The 23,749-nt window shown below is 40.4% G+C and overlaps 1 protein-coding gene across 1 annotated transcript; it reads right to left on the bottom strand.

Annotated features, from left to right (window-relative positions):
• Positions 1 to 683: 683 nt before the first annotated feature.
• Positions 684 to 23,742, bottom strand: RADX (RPA1 related single stranded DNA binding protein, X-linked). The gene is made up of 14 exons (XM_053374694.1): positions 21,134 to 23,742; positions 20,188 to 20,348; positions 16,710 to 16,902; positions 14,838 to 14,943; positions 13,004 to 13,095; positions 12,799 to 12,921; positions 11,196 to 11,303; positions 10,137 to 10,304; positions 8,313 to 8,557; positions 6,927 to 7,036; positions 5,518 to 5,573; positions 4,239 to 4,511; positions 2,460 to 2,618; positions 684 to 1,442 (listed from the first exon to the last, which is right to left on the bottom strand). Exons 1-14 carry the CDS (start codon positions 21,939 to 21,941, stop codon positions 1,336 to 1,338), a joined length of 2,709 nt encoding a protein of 902 aa, XP_053230669.1. The 5' UTR covers positions 21,942 to 23,742; the 3' UTR covers positions 684 to 1,335.
• Positions 23,743 to 23,749: the final 7 nt, after the last annotated feature.

Genomic DNA, 23,749 nt, shown 5'->3' with positions numbered 1-23,749 from the left:
CACCCCCAAAGGCCCACTCCTCCATTGTCTCCCAAGACAGAAGGAAGCCAATAACAACAAAACTGCTGCATTTAATGCTAAATTTTATTTTATTAAAGATAGAAGATACAGATAAGTCCAGAAAAGATGAATATCGAAAGTATTAAGTATCATTTGATAACTTGAAATTTTCAATTTGAGAAAAGAAACAATAAGACATTTTTTAAAAATATACCTTAACTATCTTATATTTCTATGAAAAGTATAAACCTTAATACTAAAGGGAGGGGGAACCAGTACTAAGAATTACCGTATTTTTTGCACCATAACACTCACTTTTTTCCTCCTAGAAAGTAAGGGGAAATGTCTGTGCGTGTTATGGAGCGAATGCCTGTGGGTGGCGGGGGGGGATCTGCTGCAGTCGTGAGCAGAGGATCCATGGTTCCCCTTCCTTCCCTCCTCCGTGGTTACAAAGCATGGATCCACATGGATCCTCAGGATTTTTGCATTGGGCTACTCCAAACTCACTGTCAGATCACATGTCTGTGGCCACAGCATGAACCACAAAAATCATATATCCACTTTTTCGTTTAGAATATTTTTTTCTTGTTTTCCTCCTCTAAAAACTACGTGCGTGTTATGGTCTGGTGCGTGTTATAGAGCGAAAAATACGGTAATACATTGTATAATTAAACTAATTTGTGAACCCTCCCAGCTGTTTTCTTTAAATTTAAATTAGTTTTCTCTCACTTACTGCAAACTACTAAAAAATCTTAATACAAGGAAAAACCCACCACCATATGTGCAGTTCTGAAGTAAATGTATTCGTATGTGTTATGTACTGAGTTGAATAGGATCCAAACTGCAGCAGTCTGATTGGTCCTAGAACAATAGGATCCAAAATGCAGCAGTCTGATTGGTCCTAGAACAATAGGATCCAAAATGCAGCAGTCTGATTGGTCCTAGAACAATAGGATTCAGAATGCAGCAGTCTGATTGGTCCTAGAACAATGCAGCAGTATGATTGGTCTGCAGGAGCCACCCAATCCAGCTCCAGATAGAAGTGAATCCACAACCTGATTGGCTCACAGGAGAATTCTGGAATTAGCCAATCACGTGCAGCCCATTGTGTAAGTAATGTATATAAACCAGATACTTTGAGGGGACTTTCATTCCCTCCTTACCACTATGAGCTGAATAAAGAGCATGAAATCCAGTCTCGACTCTGAGTATATTTCAGTACGATATTGTACTTGTCAGTAAAATGCAATACAGATTTGCAAAACAAAGTGTAGCAACATGGAAAACTGTGCTCTCCCAAGGCCCAAAGTTGAACGTTCCACCTGTCTTGTTAAATTACTCTGTGGCCAGATACACTTTGTTAAGAAAGACTTCAACTTTGTCTTCTCCCAAAGAGAAGACATCCAGGATGCAGATCACAGGTTTTCTCACCAGCCCACCACCTAGTATGCAAACACAAAGATATGGACGTTAGTACTAAAAAACAAATGCTTAACAGTTGCTTTGTTGTTACGTTCCCAGGAGTATCATCAATGTTACACCCAAAACAGGTAATAAATCAGAGTGGGGAAGGCAGAGAATCAATCCCTCCTGCTTCTAACATGATGGCAAAGGAAAATACTCTCACAGAAAACCAATCCCCTGTGCCTAAAGCAGGGAACAAAAACATCTGGATGAATCCTCCTCATCCAGGTTACTCAACAGCATGGATAAAATCTATAGAATTTCAACTCATTTCAGTGTTTGGCCAATAAATAAATAAATAGGAAGAAAAGGGGGGAATTTCACTCTTGTTTGGAATTATTAACTCAGCATGAAGCAAAATAAATAAATAAATAGCAACTGCTTCCATTTCAGAAGATTACTTTAACACTGGAGTTTAGGGTGTTATCTAACAGCCACCCAGCATATCTGTAGGCTTCTAGTTTCTGAAGATACAAATTCTAAGATTGACACAATAAAGAATGCTTCCAGTTCCTTCTTGTTTCACATATCCGGGAAGACAGCACGACACAAGGAAAGCTGGCACTAATAAACAGAAATGCATAATTTGCAATCTTCTATTAGGTTGCGGGTCAAATATTCAAAACCAGTTCCTTTGCAGACACAATTATGCAGGCAAACACATGCAGAGAAATATGCTCATTGAAGCATTTGTGCACTTTATTGCTTACTGTAATTATTTACAGTTGCCAATTAGCAAGTGGTTGGAATTCAGAAGAACCACCATTTAACAGTGTTTCTATCTCTTCAGGGAAGAAACTATGCATTTAGACCTATACTGTTTAATACTGCAACAAGGCTAGGCAAACCGTACTAGATAACAAGCGATCCAGGAGGCAATTCTAAAATAAAGGTTTTGTATTAAGGTCTGTTACGTGGCAAACCTTCATTTACAACTACGCTTGCTTATTTGGGGGCATGTAAGCAAACCATCAATATCATCTAGAAGTTCTTACGAGAAAGTGCCTGGGCAATCGTCTTCTGACTTGAGGTCCCACTTGTGTTAGGCAAATCCACCGTAGCATACTCCATGCCCGCTGCTTGAAGTAAACCTGAATTTTCAGCGTAACACACAGGCAGGAGGGCAACATCTATAGCTGTGTCACGATTCATTCCTGTACAAAAATGGATATATTTTGTTACCATCAGCTAGCATAAAGAACTATTTAGTTGTCTTTAACAATCCTTTCAGCACAGGGAAATCGCTCATCCAAATACTGGTGTCTACTCTTTTAATGGCAACCTGACAAAGAGTTGAACCAAAGACTTCAAACTTAAACATCAGAATCTTGATTCGCAATGGCCCAGACATTTCCCTGAAAACCTATAAAAAACCACCACTTCTATTGCATTCCTCAGTAATCTACTGTTTAGCTGTATATTTGATTCCCCCCCAACATACAACACTAATCATTGTGTAGGTAGATACTGCAGATAGATGATAGATAGATAGACATGGATCGATCTGTTCATCTCCCCATAGTTGTCTCTTAAACAAGTCCAATTTAGGTAGAGATGTGACTTAATTCTGGCTCATGCCCCAACAGCTCACAGGTTTTCTTTGTATTATTTCCAACAATATCCTTCTAGGACCAAACAAAGTTCTCTGAGTGATATACTACTGGTGTCAAGCGAAGTGATAATCTCTCTCCCCCGGCTGCAAGACTTGGAAATTGTGCTCTTGTTAATATAGGGCAAGACAGCATTGCCCTTCCACCCCACCCCACCCCACCCTATCCATATTCCAAGCTCTTTAAACACACACACACCTTAATACTCCATTTAAGCTCAACACATGTATTGAAAATGCTGCCATCTAATCAGATATTCTACCTTCTTGTTCTTCCACATTTGGACCCTCTTACAAGCATATAAATGAATGTGTCCTTGTTCAGTTTCCTCCCCACATCTTTGCACTGTTTTGCATTTGCTATGATTTTGAAATTGCAATCTATCTAAAATCATTCCACTAAAATGCAGGGCTGGTTTCTTTGGAAATGCAGAGGACATTATTTATGTATTCAAGAAGCAAGTGCTGCAAGTTTGAAAAAAGCATACTATGGCTGCTGTCCAAAGAGTTATATTTTTGGGGGGGGGCGGGGGGAAATTTCCTGAGTTTCAGCAATTACTTACCATATACAGTATGAGAGGCCTGCTATTTGAAGAACACAAATCCACCCCCCCCTCAAATGTGCAGAAGTAAAAGCAGGTTCTTTGGATCATAGACTATTCCCCTTACAGTTGCTCTATTTATTCTTCATTAACTATGTTTTTATATCCCATCTTTTCTCCCTGCTCTGTCCATTTTATCCCCCAAGCAAACCTGTGGAGTATGTTACACTGTGAGATAAACACCAGTCCAAAACCGCCAAGTTGCCTTTGAACCCAGATACCCGCAAACTCTGACCTCTTGCTCTCTCTAACAAAAAACCAACCACACCATTAGATACATTATCCATTCCCTCTTAGCTCTGTGCAACAACCATTATTCTTTCAACACCCAGACAAAACTGTTAACATTTCCCCAGTGGCATAGCAAGGTCAGGTGGTACCCGGTACAGAAAATTTCTTGTCACCCCCTCCCCACACATTGAATTTTTTTTTTTTTTTGCCTGCAAAAATGGTTTGACTTTATTTCATATTTTGGGGGGGGAGCCAGAGTTGTTGAGCCTGCGTGCCCCTGCACTTCCCAATGGGATGCTGAATTTTGTTTTGCAGAGATGGTGGTTACTTACCGACAATAGTCACTTGATAGTATTCATAAGGACAGGCATACTCAGTTTGATCTTCTGTATTTGGCACATATCTGTATTTGGATGCTTGGAGATTGCACAGTTGCATGAGAAAATCTCCAGTTTCATAATTAAATTTTGATGGAAAGCTTTCGGGGAAAACTCTGCTGTAATGCAAGTGCTGCTCCAAGCGGTCTTTTATTTTATCCCAGAGGCTACTTTCCCAGGAACCTGGTGAACGTTTTGCAGACCAACCGTGCTTCTTTTTGGAAGTTCCTAATATGAAGATAGTAAGTGTGTTGTTAATCTCCATTTACTTCTATAATATTATTCTAGATTTTCAATAAACCAGAAAAAACCCTCCCCAAATTGTGTGCATGTGGAATTAGTACAGCAGCACAGTGGATATAGGCTTTTATTATATACTTTCAAAAGAAAAAAAATACAAAGTAGCATTAGCTAGTGTTTCCTGCACTTTTCAAGTTGTAAACTTTCAGAAAATCCAAGTTCAGCAAAATGATTACTATTCCAGAATGGATTTTTTGTTTATTTCACTCAGTTTATTTCACTCTCTTCCATGCACTGCATTTGCTGAGTTTACATGTATAATAAATGGGAATCCTATTTCATTTAATTTATTTTTTTAATGTAGGCTTCTTCATTTTGTTTTTTCTTTAAAATAAGTACAATCATACCTCGGGTTACAACCACTTCAGGCTGCGGTTGTTTTGGGTTATGAACCCGCCAAAACCCAGAACGGAACCCAGAAAGTACCAGAACGGGTTACTTCTGGGTTTTGGTGGTCGCGCATGCGCAGAAGCACTAAATCAGCTGCCTTGTACTCTAGAATTAAAATCTAGGGTTCCATAATGGGGCAGCAACACTGGCCAGCAGGAAATGTAGAAGATCCAAGCTAGATAATTCACGTATGCAATTTAGCTACGGTAACTGAAATCACCTTGCTATTCACAATAACAGGGTAAGACCTTGTAACATAAGACCTTGTAGCATATGGGCTACGGAAGGAAGATTCACTGAAATTAAAATGAAAGGTTTGGTTGAAGCAGCAACGTTATCTCTCCTCCATCATCTCCGTTTGGCATTAGGGAACTAAGCCAGGATTAAAAACCAACACTTTAGCTAGAATTTTACTAACTAAACAACATATAACGTTACTATAAAAGGTTAGGAAGGCATATTAAGTTTGTTAAGGCTGCCGGTGCTGCTTATTTTAATGTAAAAGGCCAGCACTCAGATAGGTTTCAAGGAATAAGACACATACTTCTCTTGCGCTTCTTTTGCGCTGGAGACGATGCATCCTGCTCATCTTCATCCGACCTATAAAAACCAAGAGTAGAGTTGCCATTGGGGGATTATAGGGCTGCTTGGCCATATTGCCAGTAATCACCATTTCGACACATAGAATTCTCGGGTTGCGGCATTTTATTTTTACTGACTAAAGCAGTCACTTAGGTCTTATGATCAGGGCCAAAGCAGACATGACATCACCTCCTTTTCCTTAACTTCAAAGCAGCTGTGATGGCATGTTTGTGCCACTACATTGATAGGGCAACTGGCATTAGGCGTAAAAGGTAAAGGTAAAGGTACCGCTGACCGTTAGGTCCAGTCGCGGACGACTCTGTGGTTGTGGCGCTCATCTCGCTTTATAGGCTGAGGGAGCTGGCATTTGTCCGCAGACAGCTTCTGGGTCATGTGGCCAGCATGACTAAGCTGCTTTTGGTGAAACCAGAGCAGCGCACAGAAACACAGTTTACCTTCCTGCTGGAGCGGTACCTATTTATCTACTGGCACTTTGACGTGCTTTCGAACTGCTAGGTGGGCAGGAGCAGGGACCGAGCAACAGGAAAAATCCAATGAAATCAAGAAGTTACTGAGAATCTGCCACTTGTGCTATTTTCTTGCTTGCTGCACTAGTGAAGTATGAATAATCAGTCAGGCAACATTTTATTTAGTAGGCAGCTTTGGTTTTCTTTTGATAAGTTAAGTAGCATCATATGACACACAAGGGCACTTTCTGGAGCCACAGTCCTATCTAGAAGCTATATTGGATTCTGCACATATTCACATGCACCCACAAAACATTAAGAAGTTAACTCATTGTTAAGAGCCATCTAAAAAGAGGTGAAATAAATTATTTCGAATCAATCAATCAATCAATCATTTAAATGGTCTCTTTGGTATTGCAATCCTGATGCTTTGAACCTATTCCTGCCCAGGTCTAACTACCTCATTTAGCAAGGTCTTTCCCAAATATCTATCCACATCTAACCGGTGGGAACATGGTGCATCTGCCATGGTGCATTTGCAACAGCACAACCAAATGCCATCCTCTGTCCCAGCTGCAACAACTGTATCGGTCTCCACAGCCAAAGCAATCACTGTAACTCTCCAGTGGTTTGATTTCACCCCCAAAGGAAAACACACCTCCAGTGTCTCCCCAGACAGAGGGAGGCCAGCCATGGTATTGCAATGCAAAAGTGATTTCCTTTGCAAATGATAACCTAAGGCATTTTAGAACATTGATGCAGCTCATTTGAAAAGTACACAGTTCCCATGCTATGTGTGCCTAATCTTGCTCAGAGGGAAGTCAACAGAACCAGGATTGTGGCCTAACGTAGACAAATGCCAACAAAAACGGAAAGGGAATTCCATTTTAGAGAAATAGCTTACTCCACAATCCTATTCTTTCTCTTCGCTTTACACTTTCTGGGTCCGGTAGGTTGCTGTTCGGGTGGATGGGAGGTTTGTGCAGAAGTGCCTGCTGCAGGTTCCTGGCTGACCTGTAGAAAATGAACAACAGGAGATATCTTGCCTTATTATTCAAAAACAAAGAATTCAGCAACTTCTAGGTAGCCATTCTCCACATATACACGAAAATATATATGAAGTTGTTGCATACATAAATAACCTTTTCTGACACCTGGGGATTTCAGCCCGAGTCATCCCCAACAAAAAGGAAAGTTATTTTGAACATGTTTTTTCAGTTCATTATAAATCATTTCCCAATACCCTTTTACCATTTTAAAATGTCCACCAAATATGAAAGAAAGTTCTCTCCACCTCTTTACACTTCCAGCACTTATCTGATTCTGTCTTGTACATCTTAGCAAGCCTACTTGGAGTTAGAGACCAACTATGAATCATTTTCAAATAGTTCTCTTTCAAAGAGTAGCATGCTGTAGATTTCAAGTCACTTTCCCAAAGTTTCTCCCAGAGGTTAGAAATCTATGTTGTGCCCTATATCTACTGCCCAGTGTGTCACTGAGGCTTTAACTAGCTTGTCTTTTGTTTCGCATTCTAATAACAAGTCATTTTAGACTATTCTGTCTACCTAATTTAAACACATCATGTAACTGATGATATTGCAAACAGTCCGTAACTTGGCTCCTTAGGTTTTCCATTGATTTCAATTTGGGTTCACCCCTGTGAAATGCAGCAATTCCCTATAGGTCGCCCATTGTCCATCCATATTAACTCTCTTAATAGTACAGTGGTACCTCAGGTTAAGTACTTAATTCATTCTGGAGGTCCGTACTTAACCTGAAACTGTTCTTAATCTGAAGCACCACTTTAGCTAATGGGGCCTCCTGCTGCCGCCGCACTGCTGCCACATGATTTCTGTTCTCATCCTGAAGCAAAGTTCTTAACCTGAAGCACTATTTCTGGGTTAGCAGAGTCTGTAACCCTAAGCATCTGTAACCTGAAGTGTCTGTAACCCAAGGTACCACTGTATTTTAAATCCTAATCTAGATTCAACTCCAGTAACAGAACCATAGGGATTAGTTTATAGGATATCTATAGTCTTTCAAATATGATCTACTAAATAAATTGTTCTGCCTACCCCCCATTTAGTTTCTCGATTCATTTCCACCTTTTTTTCACATGTAGAAAGTTTTAAATATCAGTTTGAATACTCTTTTTCTTAAAAAATGGAACATCCACATGAAACTTTAAAAACCTAAACTAAGCCTTTCAAACTCTATTTCTTCTTTAAAAATGAAAAAAAGGAAAACATAGTATCCAAATACTTATACTGTTAACTCTCAAGCACCATACCTGTTCTGGTGCCTCAACTGGTGCCTGAACTGGAGCCTCAACTGGCGCCTGAACTGGTGCCTCAACTGGCGCCTCAACTGGTGCCTGAACTGGTGCCTGAACTGAGGCATCAGGAGGTACGATGGTGCAGTCGACATATTTTACAGCACCAATTATCCCCCGAATAGCAATGCGTTTGTGCTCCCTGTAGTGCAGTTTTCCAATCTCTTCCCCAATTTCATTGACAGTTTTCAACACTGGATCAACTGCAAAATAATAATAATAATAATAATAATAATAATAATAATAATAATAATAATCCCCCAAAACTTAGCTTTGAACAGAAATGCATCCAATCCACCACACAATGAACCACTATAACTAAAATGTATTAACTGGAAGTTGATTTGAATAATTGTATTAATTGGGAAATAATTGAAATTCTAAAGAAATACTACAAAATTAATGACAGTTAGAATGATGTTGGACTGGAAAGTAAATGGTTACTATTAGTAATGGTTAAGACAAGGAGAATAAGGAAGAGTAGTTTAAATTTAAAGTAAAATAAGGGAAGATTTGCTGAGTAATTGATTAGAATTTGGAATACAGAAAAGGGAGGCATGAGGAAGTCGAGGAAGAAAGGTTTAAGAAATTAGGATATGAAATGGTACTTGTTTTTTTTTCTTTTTGTTCTGTTTCTGTTATTGTTTGTTCATGTATTTGTCGTTGTTATGTTTTGTTTGTATGGCTATAAAAACTGTTTAATAAAAATATTCAAATTGTTTAAAAAAAAAAAAGAAATTGTTATAATTTGGCTAAAAATAAACTTAGTTTTAAGGAAACAATACTACCAAAAATTATGAATGTGGGATTCAAAAGATTCAAATGGAAAAGCACTTAATGTTAAATTATTGCTTTTAAATTGGTACAGATAAACCTCTGATTGATTTTCATTACTGACCACTCTTAGATACAAACAGGAAATAAAAGTCCCCACTGCTCACCCACTGTTTGAACACTGCAAGTCCTTGGTACATGTGAAATGTGGGGGGCCTTGAGATCAGAAGTGTGTGTTCATCTTAATCTTGTACTGGAATAATTTCATTTTACTGACTCACATATATATTATTGAATTCTACCCCACATTGTGGTGCACACATATATATGTAAGGAGCTGGGGAAACTATATAGAAATCTTTGTTTAAAAACCCTGCTAACCGGCTTGCTCTGATAGTTTAATATTTTTCTTCTTCGTCAATAAACTTCCCAAACAAATCCCCCATTCCTCCTCTATCTTTTGGTTTAGTGTATGACTGTTACTGAGACGCGGGTGGCGCTGTGGGTTAAACCATAGAGCCTAGGACTTGCCCATCAGAAGGTCAGCAGTTCGAATCCCCACGACGGGGTGAGCTCCCATTGCTCGGTCCCTACTCCGGCCAACCTAGCAGCTCGAAAGCACGTCAAAGTGCAAGTAGATAAATAGGTACCACTCTGGTGGGAAGGTAAACGGCGTTCCCGTGCGCTGCTCTGGTTCGCCAGAAGCGGCTTAGAAGCGGCTTGCTGGCCACATGACCCGGAAGCTGTACGCTGGCTCCCTCGGCCAGTAAAGCGAGATGAGCGCCACAACCCCAGAGTCGGCCACGACTGGACCTAATGGTCAGTCGTGAGCATTTACCTTTACCTTCTTATGACTGTTACTGATATAGTTTGTTGTTTAGCATTGCAATCATTTACTAAAAAGTACAAATAAGTGAATAAAGCTGCACAGAAATATGTCGTTTAATAACATGACTATTGCCAAGTGGCAAGCATGACTGAATGAAAATGCAGAATAAAGCACATCACCTCCTGTAGTTTCACAGCACTTCAGAAAAGTGTCTGGGGCTGGTGGCAAAGGATAATATCCGCCAATGAAAGTTTCGTTGGCATGCGAAGATCCCTCCTGAGTTCTCTTCCAATGAATAATGCTTCTTACTCTGACTTCATTTTCATATGGCTGGCCTCTGTGCCACTCTGTTAAGAAAAAACAAACAAACAAACAAACAAACAAACAAACAAACAAACAAAGGCTGTGAAAAGCCTATTAAAAGTATCAAAATATTAAAGCAACAACTTTTTATAAGTGACTGTGCCAATAGAATTATAGAATCGCAGAACAGGAAGGGAACTCAACAGGTGGTGGCTCCATGAAGAACAGTATAGAATTAATAAATGGTATTGGGAATGTTGGTGATGAGGATTCTAGAGACCGTGCAGGGATAGGAAAGAATTGCAGCAGTTTCTAAGCTGCCTAAGAGGCTCATTGCACACAGACCAGTCTGTGGGATAGCTCAGTCAGTAGAGCATGAGACTCTTAATCTTAAGGTTGTGGCTTCAAGCCCCACTTTAGGCAAAAGATTCCTGCATTGCAGGGGGTTGGACTAGATGACCCTCGCAGTCCCTTCCAACTCTACAGTTCTAGGATTCTAGGAAGTTATCGTAGTGCACCATTTCACCAGAGATTTAATATTCTTCTGCAACTTCTCTGTGACCCTGGCTTTATTTCCAACACCAGAGATGCAGTACTCTTGCTAGAATCCCACAGATACAGACCTAACATGAGACCAGGCTTCCTCAACCTCAGCCCTCCAGATGTTTTTGGTCTACAACTCCCATGATCCCTAGCTAGCAGGACCAGTGGTCAGGGATGATGGGAATTGTAGTCTCAAAACATCTGGAGGGCTGAGGCTGAGGAAGCCTTCAAAGCAAATAAAATAAAATAAATTACAATCAAAAATGAAAAACAAAATGGCTGAAGCCCAAAGGTAAAAGGGGAACCAAAAAATGTGGTTAAGATGTACATGAGCACTTGAAGGTGTATGTTACAAATTGCATGTATTAATTATGAAATTAGGGTTTATTTACCGCAAATAAACATTTGACTTTCATTAGTAGTTCTCAGGTAAGATGGAAAGGAGCCATTCCCTGCAATCTCTCGGATCACCTTCAGGTGTGTACATACGACAAGTGACCCTGGAGATGGAGAAAGGATGCATCATTTTTTTCCATAAATGTTATTTCATTTCATTTATTTATTTCACACATACTATTCAGTATTTATGTATGTTCAGAACTATCAGGTTTTAAAGCAAAAGATACAAATGGCAGCATTTTTATTGTTATTTATTATTATTATTATTATATCATTATTATTGCACTTCCTACAATTCCTAGCTCAGCCAAACTAAAACTTTTGTTCAACCAAGCAGTTAAAACTATGTGACTTGGTTGTCGTTCTCACAAACAGCAGATGAGGAGAAAAACCAGTTACTGGTTTGCATCCCTTTAGATTGCATGCATGCCTCCTTTGTGTTGAAAATAGTTCTCTGTATAGAAAAATCAAATGTCAGAGGTGTTCTAGTCTAAGCATCTTGTGGATGCAAGAGTGTTTTTGTGTAGCAATAGTATCTGCAGAGATATTATTCCAGCACATGAGCCCTCACCTGCAGTTTCAAATAGTACTCACCAGATCCTAGTTTATTACATTTTCTGCTTGGAGAGAACTAGGTAGCTGAGGTGGAAGATTACAGATTAATTGTGGGCTTTGCAGAAGCATTTATTTGTCCTCTGTAGGGAGCCATATCCAGTACTCAGTCTACTCAGAGCAGGCAGTGAAATGAAGGAACATGACTGACTTAGGTCCATTAATTTCAATGGATCTACTCTGAATAGAATTTAATTGGCCCAGGATGTTGTTGGAGTACGTGGACCCTTGGTCTGTTGCAATATTGCTCAGGCCCAAGCCTACACATCATCTCCGACTTTTAACTTGCTATTTATTTTTTAAAAGGTCAAAAGTCTTGCTAAATTCCCAAATCCTGCTACACACCTAAACATAACTCTTTGGATTATGATTTAAGGCCATGAAATTTACACCAAAGGTTTAAGCCACTCATAGATAAATGCTAGAGAGTACTTCATATATACCGTATTTCTCGCGCCATAAGACACACCGACCATAAGACGCACCTAGTTTTAGAGGAGGAGAACAAGAAAAAAAATATTCTCTCCCTCTCTGCTCAGAACCTCTCCAGCAAAGTGGGAGGAGAAATGGAAGGGGCTCCCGCTGCGCTCAGGAGGCTTTGCGTGGCTATCGCTGTGCGCACCGATCCCTCTTGCTCTCCTGGCTTCAGCGATAGCTGCGCAGTCTGCATTCGTTTCATAAGATGCACACACGTTTCCCCTTACTTTTTAGGAGGGGGAAAGTGTGTCTTACAGAGCGAAAAATATGGTAGTTCTCCCTTCAGAAACAAGGGAGAAAATATATATAAACCTGCCTGAGCACCATCACATGCAAAGATGCGCAAGTTTCAGTTCCTCATTTCTACTATTCTGTCAGGGGCTTTAGAAGGGGCTGCAATGGTATTGTCTGCCAATACCCAAAATTAAAGCAAACTTTTAAGAAAAAGGGTATTACAAGATTTGGGGTGGGAGAAATGCAGAGATATTTTTTAAAAAAAACAAATACTTGGGTGAATTCTCTCAAATATTTCAGGCTGAGATGAAGAAAACAATTGCAGGATGAGATTCTTATCTGAGGTTCCATCAGCAACCAGCACCCAACGATAGATCAAAAAGTCTTCTCCATGCTCTGTAAGGACAGAAATGTTGAACATTTTCAGAAAGTATTTTTGAATGAATTGTTCATTAGCACAAAAATATTTAAAAATAACCTGTTTTCCGTGTGCGCTGAGTCCTTCCCACAAATTTCACAAGCCCAACTACATCACAGTGTTCAATGTATGGTGTGACAAGCAGCTTGGATCTGTAATACAGAAAAGTACAAGTGATATTTGTAGCACACATGTTTATGAACACAGTGCTCCATCTCTCCAGTTAACCTGAATCTGGACAGGTTGTTGAAGGTGTTGGACTAGTATCTGAAAACAATGGCTTCATGGGAGCTAATAAACTGAGCCTAAATCCTGATAAGACAGAAGTGCTGTGAGTAAGCAGTTCCCGTATCTAGGAATTAGGTGAACAACATGACTGCACTCCTTCTAGAGGAACAGCTTCATAGTCTGGAAGTGCTTCAGATTCCAATGGCTCACCAGATTCCCAAGCATTAAGGAGTGATGATGACCAATGTATGTAAGTTGCTTCACCAGCTATGACTTTTCCTGGACTGGCAAAGCCTGGCCTCAGTTGTCCATGCTTGAGTGACCTTCCACCTGGATCAATATAATCCCCATTAATTTATTTAAATCTTTATAATGCTGTTCATCCAAAGATCACAGGGTGGTTCACTTCATAAAAATGCAAATTGGGAACACAAAATACATCATAATAAAACAAAAATGAACCAGTAACCACCGCTTCCACAAAAACATTGAATGCCAAAGGCCTGATGAAGAGAGATGCTTTCTCCTGGTGCCTAAATATATGTAATGAAGGTGCCAGGTGAGCCTTCCTGGGGAGAGCATCCCACAAAAAGGGAGCCACCACAGAAAAGACCCTTCCTCATGTTGCCACCCTCCGGACCATTCGTGGAAGAGGCACACAAACATGATTAGTTTTATCTTTCCTGAAAGGCATGAGGGCTTTGGTCTAGTCTTGAGAGTTCTTGTGCCACCAGCTCAGGGGTCTGAGGGGTCTGTCCTTTAAGACATCCTGGAAGCTGCAGCTGGTGCAGAGTGCAGCACCCAGATTGCTGCAGCCTGACAAGGCCAAGTGTAAGTAGTCCTGCGGGTGATGCGCTAGCTAACAGTGAGCTACTGTGCCCAACTCACAGTGTCAGTACTAGCAGGCAATGCCCTAACCAGCTTGGGATCAAAGTACCTGGAAGAATGCCACCCCTGTTGCCAATGGGTTACACATGGTTGATACTGTCCCATGACGGGGCCTCCTCGGTGACAGCTCCCCATTTATTAAATGCCTTCCCTGTTTGAGTCTCCTTCATTAATGGCATTCAATTTTATTTTTTATTTTTAAAAAATCCTATTAAACAAGGCATTTGATGTATGCAAGATACTGTTCATGAGAAGCCTGAAGTGAATAGCCATAAGGATCAAGTTGAACTTTTAAAATGCTATTAAAACTTTTAAATGTTTTTATTTACCGTATTTTTCTGTGTATAAGACACCCCCATGTACAAGACGACCCCTATTTTTTTGAACCCTGAATTAAGAAATAAATATTTCTTGAGCCGTTGAGCTGCCAATCCCTCACTCGCCCACCCGCTCGCCACATCCAATCACCCCCCACTGCATTCACTACCCGTGTATAAGATGTATAAGATGACCCCCCCATTTTTGTCTACAAAATTTTAGCAAAAATACGGCATTTCACTTTCAATTGTATTGCTCTTCTGCCTCGTTTGCTGCTACTTTGGTAGCAAAAGCAGGATAGAAATGCAATAATAAATAGATAATGCTTAATGACAAAGCTTTTTTTCCTCTGTTACTTTCCCCCTCCCTCCTCCATCCCACTTTTGTTACATTATTGATTCCTGCCTTGTATATTGCTACAACACATTGTCTCCAAAAAAGAGAACATATAAAACCTAACCTTGTGATAAACTGATACTGAATGTTGGGCAATCTCCATTGCACTTTAACGTCATCTTTTGGAATGATGGTAATTGCAGGTCTTTGCCCAGGGTTTAGTGTTAGTTCTAGAAGAAAAAGAAATTAACCGTGAGAACACACATTGAACAACTGAGATCCTGGCTGCCTAAGTAGTTCTGCTACTCCTGTATGTATAACAAACACTGTTATCCCCCAGACTCAATTCTTTGGGTAGCACAAGGGATTTAAAATCAGATAGAGTGCCACTACGTTTGGAGCTTTTCTGGACAATCTTCTCACTGACAAACTATTTAACAACTGCCTCCCTCGGTTTTGCCTTCCAAGATCAACCATAAATAAATAATGTGAGTGGTTATATCAAAGGGAAGAAGCCTGAATCCTTAACAGCAGAAATTCAAAACACAGGCTGAATAGCATTTGAAGATTGAAGACGGAGAAATGTTAGACTGGAATTTATTCAAAAGAGCTTCAATGTTAAAAATGGTTTCCCCCCTGCCTTCAGTGGAGTAACAGAACATTAAGAATCTAGCTAACACCCAAGAATGGGTGTACTGTAAATGTTTATGGAGTTCTCTAGATTAAGAGGAGGGACCAAGTATTTTGTTTTATGTAGCTCGTGGGACTTAACAACGGGTATTTGAAAAGCCAGTGTCAGGGCTACCGACCTAATGTCTTTTACAAAATGGGGGTCTTCCCATCATGAGCTGCAAAGCCCTAATATCTATTTCTGAATCGATACAGATATCTGAAATATCAGCTGAAATAGTTACGCATAAACTTCACTCAGTCTTAGCAACACAGTACCAAGGCAGAAGCAAGGTTTCACTTTCAGTATTACTCTTTAAACAAGTGAGCAAAGCAGTGCTTCTCAAGTTACACAAAGAGTTGTGTGTGATCTCACAACAGGAGAGTGACACCTGTGGCCCTCCAGATTCGTTGATCTGTTGTTTATGTGGTGTTGTAAAATAATGACATTTTAAAGTGAACTTTGAAACAAAATTACATGCTAATTACAAAATTACATTCCAAAAAGAACTATAAATCTGGGAGATTATTTCATGAGCTTTCCATGAATGCTGTGGGAAGATCAATTCTTCTGTCAGAAATTTTCATTATTTAATTTACATTGTTCCTTGTTAATTTCATTTGGCCGTTTTCCCTCTCCCCTATATTATTTGTTATCTCTTCATGATTACACAGACTTATTTAAGATGTGTAAAAAGAAGAAACTTTGTTTCATCAGTCCACTGAGAATATGTTTGTAAATAATAATAATAAATGTCTTAAATTGACAAATTGTGACTTGCACTTCTCTTTCCTCCTAGCCTGAAGAAACATCTCACTTTCTCCCCAATGCATTATATATACATATGTAAAGCAAAATAATTTGAAGGTAATCATACTGGTTACAGAAGGCGTGATGGGGGTATCAAAGACTTTTGTGGATTTAAGGAACAACAACTGAAAGTTACTATTACACAGCAGATGAAAAGTGGTTGAGTTGGGACAATAAGGAATTTCATCTTTTAACACTTTTGGGGGGGGGGGACACCAAAATGATTAAAAAACCCACATTTTTTACACCTTAGTTCTGCAGCCAAGGCAGTAAAATTTTACTTTCTGTTCTAGGGGCAGTTGATTTTTTAAAAAACGATAGTGCTATTTTCCCCTCAAAGTGGTCAATGTATCCCCTTCATGAACTAGGTATAGAATTCAATGTGCCTTAATACAGTTATAATCAATGAAGAGCCATATGCTTTCAAATGGTCAGTGAAACTAAACATACGTTGCCACCTACTGCAAAAAAACCAAACACATTGTTGAACAACAATTAATATTCAAAATACTTAACCTATTGAGAACAATTTCTTCACGCCAATGGATCCAAGAGTTTGCTGTGTTTTAAAAAGGCAGCTTCTTTTAACACCATAGTTTTCAAGAAGCAAGACAGTGCCAATGTTCATACTGTTGTACCATTCAAAACACAAGTCGTTCCACAGCACCATGGTCATAGAACCAGAACGATCAGCCACAATGAAAGTTGCCTAAAAGAGATTAAGAATATGAGCCACAAGATCTCAGCAACACTGTGGAAGAGTGAAAAGTATTGTTGAACTGCTCTTTCAAAATGCCTGTGGCTAATCTGTACTTTTCTGATGGCATGCTCCTCCTCAGTTTATCAGCTGTGCATAAGGTACTGCATAGGAACAGAAGCAATGCTTCCCCCATTCGGAAGGCTTAAAGTCTAAGGTGGCAACCCTATGGACATCAGCGCAGTAGCAAACCCCATTCAGTGGGACTTGTATGTGGGCCCAAGTTCTGTGCAGTAGTGTGGAAGCGGTCAAAATAATGGCATACACAAAGTGGAGTTGGATTAAATTAGGCTGCAACTTTATTGCACCAGGTTTGGCACATGGTCAGCCAGCTTGCTGGATGGCTCAACAAGCTGTCATTGGACAGCTTGGGCAAACCATTATTGAGGTCCACCATGGTGTGAACTGTTTCTGGAAGATCTCATCTAGTCCCTGGCAGGGGACATCATGGCCTATCAGCCCTCGACTAGGCTTCTGAACAGAAAGCACCACACTCCAATATCCCTTATGGGGGTCCTCTACTGGGCTGAGGCAGGGTGCCCCTCTCTACTAAGGATCCAGCCCAATGCCTCATCCACCATGTGAAAGTTGTGACAGTTGCTATGAGGTAGGAGAAAGCCCATAGGACCCAGCCAATAAATGTGCAGGTGAAATTCCTCCTTGGGGCCTGCATCCAGCGACTGATCTCCATCTATAGCAATGCACTTACACCAAAAAAATTCAAACAGTGTGAGACCAACACAAATGGTGAGAATGCATATTATATGCATGGGTGGAAAATTCAGGCAAAGACTATAGAGGGGAGGTTGGGAAAGCCTGCCTTAGATGCTCCTAAAGTATCTCTTACAACTCTACAGTTATATGAAGCAAACGGATTTGGAAGTACTCACTTCCAGCCATCTCTGGAGTCTCTCTCCTCCCTCCCTCCCTCCCTTCCCCCCCCCAGGAGGCCAGCAATAATTCATTCCCAGCTCTCCAGGTATACCCTGCCCACTTTCCAGCCTGGGTCTGCGTCATGCCAAAGGAGCCAGAAGCAGCCCCACCCCACCTGCACCCAGCTGCAGAGACCTCTCTGAGCAAGCTGAGAATGGCACATTCTGAACAAATGAACAACAGAGCTGGGAGGCAGCACTGCAAATCTAAACATGGAAGTTACACAGAAACTACTTTTTTGTTATACTTTTGAGTCAGTATAACAGAATCAGAGAATTGTTATACCGTCTTCTACAAAAATAACAAACCCAAACCTGCACAAGAAATGTAAGACAAACTAGGGGACACCCAAATACCCTGGCTAACACACCACCAACTGCTCGCCTTCCTAAACAACCCAGCAGAAACGGCGGCAGCGATTAGGCCTTTGACCACTTCTGAAAACCTTCTCCTGACAGCAGAAGGGCATGGCAAGGGCATGGTACCCACAATATATAAAATACTGCTCCATAATCCTACAACACCCGCCCCATCTCAATCAAAAAAACCATGGGAGCATGACATAGGTTACAAAATAAACCTACCCAATGGACTAAACTGTGGTCTAAAAAACCCTTTAAATTCATCTCAGCAAAAAGAAGGGAACTCACATTGAAACTTATCTATAGATAAATCTCTTTCACTGCCAACAAAAACCAATAAATGAATAGAAATAGAACCTACCCAAATAATGACACAAACACCTTATACGTACACTATGTAGAGGAATGAAAGTTTACTACCTCCTCTTCTTCCCTCCCTCTCCCCCCAAATTTATACTGTCTATATAACATCAGTGTCTCACACTGAATATGAATGAATTGTGTGAAAGAACTCTTTGAACTGAAAGCTGAGACGCTGTATGTACTTCTGTAACCCAAGAAAATACTTAATAAAAACATTTTTTAAAAAACCACCATAGAATTGTAGAGTGGGAAGAGAACCAAAGGGTCACCTATTCCAATGCAGGAATGGTATATAAGCGAAGGCTAACAAGTGAAAATAGGAAGGGAAAACAGGTTAGAGAGAGTTATGGCTTCATAAAGTTGTAGCAAAGAAAGTGGTGCGTAAAACCGGTAGCAGAAAGCTTAACATATGGCTTGGTAATAATAATAAAAAAGTAAAAAAGTAAAAAAGTAAAAAAGTAAAAAAGTAAAAAAATAAAAAATAAAAAATAAAAAATAAAAAATAAAAAAATAAAAAATAAAAAATAAAAAAATAAAAAATAAAAAAATAAAAAATAAAAAATAAAAAGTAAAAAAATAAAAAGTAAAAAGTAAAAAAAATTAAAAATTAAAAATTAAAAATTAAAATAAATAAATAAATTTTAAAAATTAAAATAAATAAATAAATTTTAAAAATTAAAATAAATAAATAAATAAATTAAAAATAAAAATAAAAATAAAAAACCCTGCTGTTTAGCAATTGGAAGGTGAAAAGAAAGGCAACACAATAGGAAGTGAGGTTTTCTTCCAGCCACTAGAAACAGCAAGGGGGGCGGGAGCAAGGAAAAAGGGCCTGTGAAAGATGGGTTTGTGTGCTATAGACAAGAGTAATGTAAAATCACAGAATCATAGAACTGAGGAGTTGGAAGAGATCACAAGGGTCATCTAGTCCAACCCCCTGTAATGCAGGAATCTTTTGTCCATGGGAAAAACCATCATTAAAAGGGGTTAAAAATAAATAACGTAAGTGATTCATGGGGAGCCACGTAGGGCAGTGTGTTCTGCAGTCTGCATGTTGTTTCAACAGAATTAAGAACACTTTTAAAAACTTCCATTAGCAGTGGAATCATGATTCAGAATTATGAAATTTTGAAAAGCCTTTGAAAGCCGTTTTTGTGTGCTCAGGATATTGAAGAAAGTCTAATCAGAGTAAGGCTCCACAAAAATCAAGCCATTATTTCACAGGTAAATTGTAAATTAGTACAATATGTATTAGCATAGTGGTATATTCATCAATAGAACTGTTTCCATTTCTACCTATATCAAAGCAACAAGATACTCTCAAGATACAGTCAATGAAATAAACAAGGAGATACATTTAACTCAGTTCATTTTGACTTTAAAAAACCAAAAACAAAGCCTGAACTCTAAATAACTGCCATAACAAAATATAATTATATTACCATTTACAATTGTATTTCATTATGGCTGTTATTTAGAGGAAGGATTCAGAAATAAGAATTAAGGTTTTTATCAGCATAGCAGATTTAAATGGACGCACAACAAGACGTAAGCATGTTAAGATCCGTAGACAGCCTACCTGGTACGGCTTATCAACAGCCAGACTGGGCTTTCCGTAGTACTGAAGTCTCCCCCTGTGGGTTATTTTAATGATAATAGGATGGGTGCCAGTTTTAATCCTATTGCCTATTTTGTGGCCAAAGTCTCTCTGCAAATCTCGCAGAGTTTTAACTGCAGAGTCTAGGAAAGCAAAAAGAGATTCAAAAGTGTATAGGTGACATAGTTGGTTTCATCAGCACTGCCACCACTACAAAACATATTGCCGCAAATGGATAAGTTACAAATAACCAAGCACTGCTGATCTTAAAAACTGATCCTGCCAAGTTGGCTATTCCTAAAGGTTGCTCTGGTGCTGTCTCAGAAGAAAACAGCCCAAGAATTCCAAGGTGTCATAAATAAAACGAATGAAGTGCACAAGGTGAACACAAATGCACAAGTACATAAACTGCACGTCTAAAATGGTGCAGGAGAGCATCTTGACTCTTAATGACCCTAACACCCAGAATATGCGTATTCCGTACCTATTCAAAGCCTAGAACCGAAAAGCTGTACTGTAAGCCGCCCGGAGTGGCTGGGGAAACCCAGCCAGATCGTTAGAGTATAAATAATAAAATTATAATAAAATTATTAAAAGCACACTGTATCCGGTTTGGGTCCCGGTGCAGTGACACACAACACAAAAATACAACACCTAAATAGCCACCATGTTGGACCAAAACATACCTGAATAAGACAATACACGACACCAAACATATTCCCTCAAATTCAGCTTGTGCAAACCAGGCTCTCAACCGAGAATCTGACTGTTCACATTAAGCCAGACTATAGATTGTCAGTGCTTAAGTCTAAGAGACAAATTTATTGAACCCAGTAACAACAGCGGTATATCCCAGACTATCCTACCCATTAGTCCCATGCGTCTAACAACCCACTATTGATGACCCACCCTGCAGCAGTCAACTCACCATCCGCAAAGTCAGCTACTGGATCCTTTTTTCCCCGCCATCTGTCCCCATATGGATCTTCATTATTCCACAGTGGAAGATAATACTTCCACCTCCCCATCAGCGGCACGGGCGGCTTCCTTCGGCGTTCGGGAAGCTGTTGACCCCGGACAGCATCACTTCTACTGGCCGCGCCAAGAATTTCGAGCTGTTCGATGCACATAATCCAGCTCTCAAACTTCTGAACGAAAGCGCACGAAAGCTCTGTGATTTGCACCCGCAGGCCACAGCGAAGGGCATTTGTCTGCACCAAGCGGTTCAACTCGGGGGCCAGAAAGCATCTCTCCCGGTACACGCCGTCGGAAATAGTCATATCATAGAGGTATTGGAAGCCAGTACGCTTGGGTGCCTTGATGAGGGACGAGGGACGAAGGCGCACGTGCCTGGCGAAAGGATCGGGCTGCTCGGTGGAAGGGCCAGGAGTGTCAGCACGAGCGGCCACTTCTCCGTAGGAAGAGGCACGCGTGGATACATTGCTAGCAGAAATGTAGCTGACGCGTGTCTTCCGGCTGGCATCCTTCAGGTACCTCTCCAGAGATAACACGGTCACCGGCGGAGCAGCTACGAAGGTGGTCACATAGTCCTGAACCACGGCAGCTCGGCAGCACGCCACGAGTATCCAGGAGAGCCGACCCGTCCCGTTTTCCATGTTCCTCCTCCGTTCGTGTGTTTCGGAAGAAGTGTCTTCAAGCCATAGCTCCAGCACATCTTCTTCTTCATCACTTGCAAAGGGATCCAGCTCGTCCCTTTCGGGGCTGTATGTCCCCATGATCAGACTCTCTGGCCCGCCACACACAGACCCACAACAGCTGCCCAGTCAACTTTAGGCGAGTAAGGCGGAGAAGGTAGCTGTCGGTCTATCTGCAGGTCCAAGAGCGCAAGGAGAGAACTTCTTGCCGATTTTGAGAGCGAGCGGGATTGAGAGAAAAAAACCCGAACAAATCTGTCCAATGAGCGGGCTCGAGGCGGAGTTTCTATGATGCTGAAGGGGATGAGGGGCGGGGGGAGGGCGGGGATTCGCGGCGGAGAGCGCCTGTTGCGCTTTATCAGAAAAAGAAAAAAACCCGGGCGCGTTTGTTCTTCTGTTACAGTTCTGCAATTCTAAAAAAATTAAAATAAAATAAAACCACACACAAGAAGGCAGCAGTGTGCTGTTACTGGGGAGTAAGTAGCACTGAACACTATGGGACTTGCTTCTGGGTTGTTTTTGCACACATCTTATCAGAAGTAAGCCTGGAGTTCGGTGGAACTTGGCCCCGAATCAGTTTCCACGAGGTTATTTCGCTTTTTGCTGCTGATTAGCTCAACTGTCTCCTCTGGAATATGAGAAAGGGATGTTTTAGACACAACAGCATGAAGCGCTTGGGATCACTGATTTAAAAGTGAAAGAGCTTAAAACCGTTTCGGTGTCCTTGAACTACTGACTAGTTTTTAAAGGCAAACGTTTAGTTATACGGAGGTGTATTTAATATTTTTTTTTTTTTAAAAACCACACAAACCAAACACGATGTTGCTTCTTGCACTTCGTCCTCGCGTTTCATCTTAGTTTTGCAAACTGCTCTAGAGTCATTTCTGAAAGGTGGCACAAATTTTTTCGTTTCGTTGAAGTCAATTAAACAAATTTGTACACTATGTACAAAATATTAAACGGCCGTTGATAAGAAAAACAGAAAAGCATGTTTTAAAAATAAAAATCTAAGACTTTATTCTATCCACAACATTAAAAAGAAGACTATTACATAGCTGGCATTTGTATCTTTACATTGCCTTGAAACCCCGCCCCCCGCAAATTTTCCCTATACTGATCACTCCACAAACAAATGAACTGAGTTAATCTTTTTCAAAATAACACCCAAGCATGTTTTCTGCAGCTATCTTTTTACAGGTTCATTATGACATATGTTTTGCTGATTTGGTGCCCAGTCAGGTGTATTTTGCCTCATTTGGATATACGTATTATATGTATTTGTGACTAGAAAAACGGGAAAATGCTAGACACGGGGAACAAAAACGCTATTACATGCAAGAGAGCCGTTTTGTGATATATCTGTGTACAGTCCCAGTGTGTACAGGGTAAGCAGAGCGACTATTCTCAATTACTATTGGTAGTAATAGAAGGAGACCTATTCCACTGGCATAGTAAGTGGAACATAGGAGAAGATGCAGGGTCCATTCTCGTGGAGGATCTTTATGCATGCTCTTTGAATGCCTGGGAGGGAATATGACCTTTCCCTGCTTAGAATCTTCCTAACTTTGCTTTGCTAAGGGTTTATTTAATTTGTATGCTGCCCTTCACCCAAATACAAAACAAAAACAAACCAATACCCCACCCCACAAACACATTTTAAAAGACATAGGATGTTAATCAGCCAAAGGCTATGGTTAAAGAGGAATGATTTTTCCTGGCACCTAAAGGTGTATAAGGAAGGTGCCAGGCACATGCCCTGGAGGAGAGCATTCCACAAGCGTGTAGCCACTGCAGGGCTGTTCTCATGTTGCCACCCTCTGGACCTCTCATGAAGGAGGCACATGAAGAAGGATGCCAGAGGATGAAAGCAGGGTCCAGGTAGAAAGGTG

This window comes from Podarcis raffonei, chromosome Z, assembly GCF_027172205.1.
Source record: "Podarcis raffonei isolate rPodRaf1 chromosome Z, rPodRaf1.pri, whole genome shotgun sequence".
NCBI classification, from domain to species: Eukaryota; Metazoa; Chordata; class Lepidosauria; order Squamata; family Lacertidae; genus Podarcis; species Podarcis raffonei.
Note: the sequence above shows the minus strand (reverse complement) of the source record. Positions and strands in the feature narration are given on the sequence as shown.

Bases quoted from the DNA above. Each gene is read 5' to 3' on its own strand.
- RADX (XM_053374694.1), bottom strand. From the start codon at position 21,941: ATGGGGACATACAGCCCCGAAAGGGACGAGCTGGATCCCTTTGCAAGT. The intron at 20,349-21,133 runs GTGAGTTGACTG...TTGCTTTCCTAG, and splicing joins AGTAGCTGACTTTGCGGATG to ACTCTGCAGTTAAAACTCTG. The intron at 14,944-16,709 runs GTTAAGTATTTT...TTTTTCTTCTAG, and splicing joins GAAGAAATTGTTCTCAATAG to AACTAACACTAAACCCTGGG.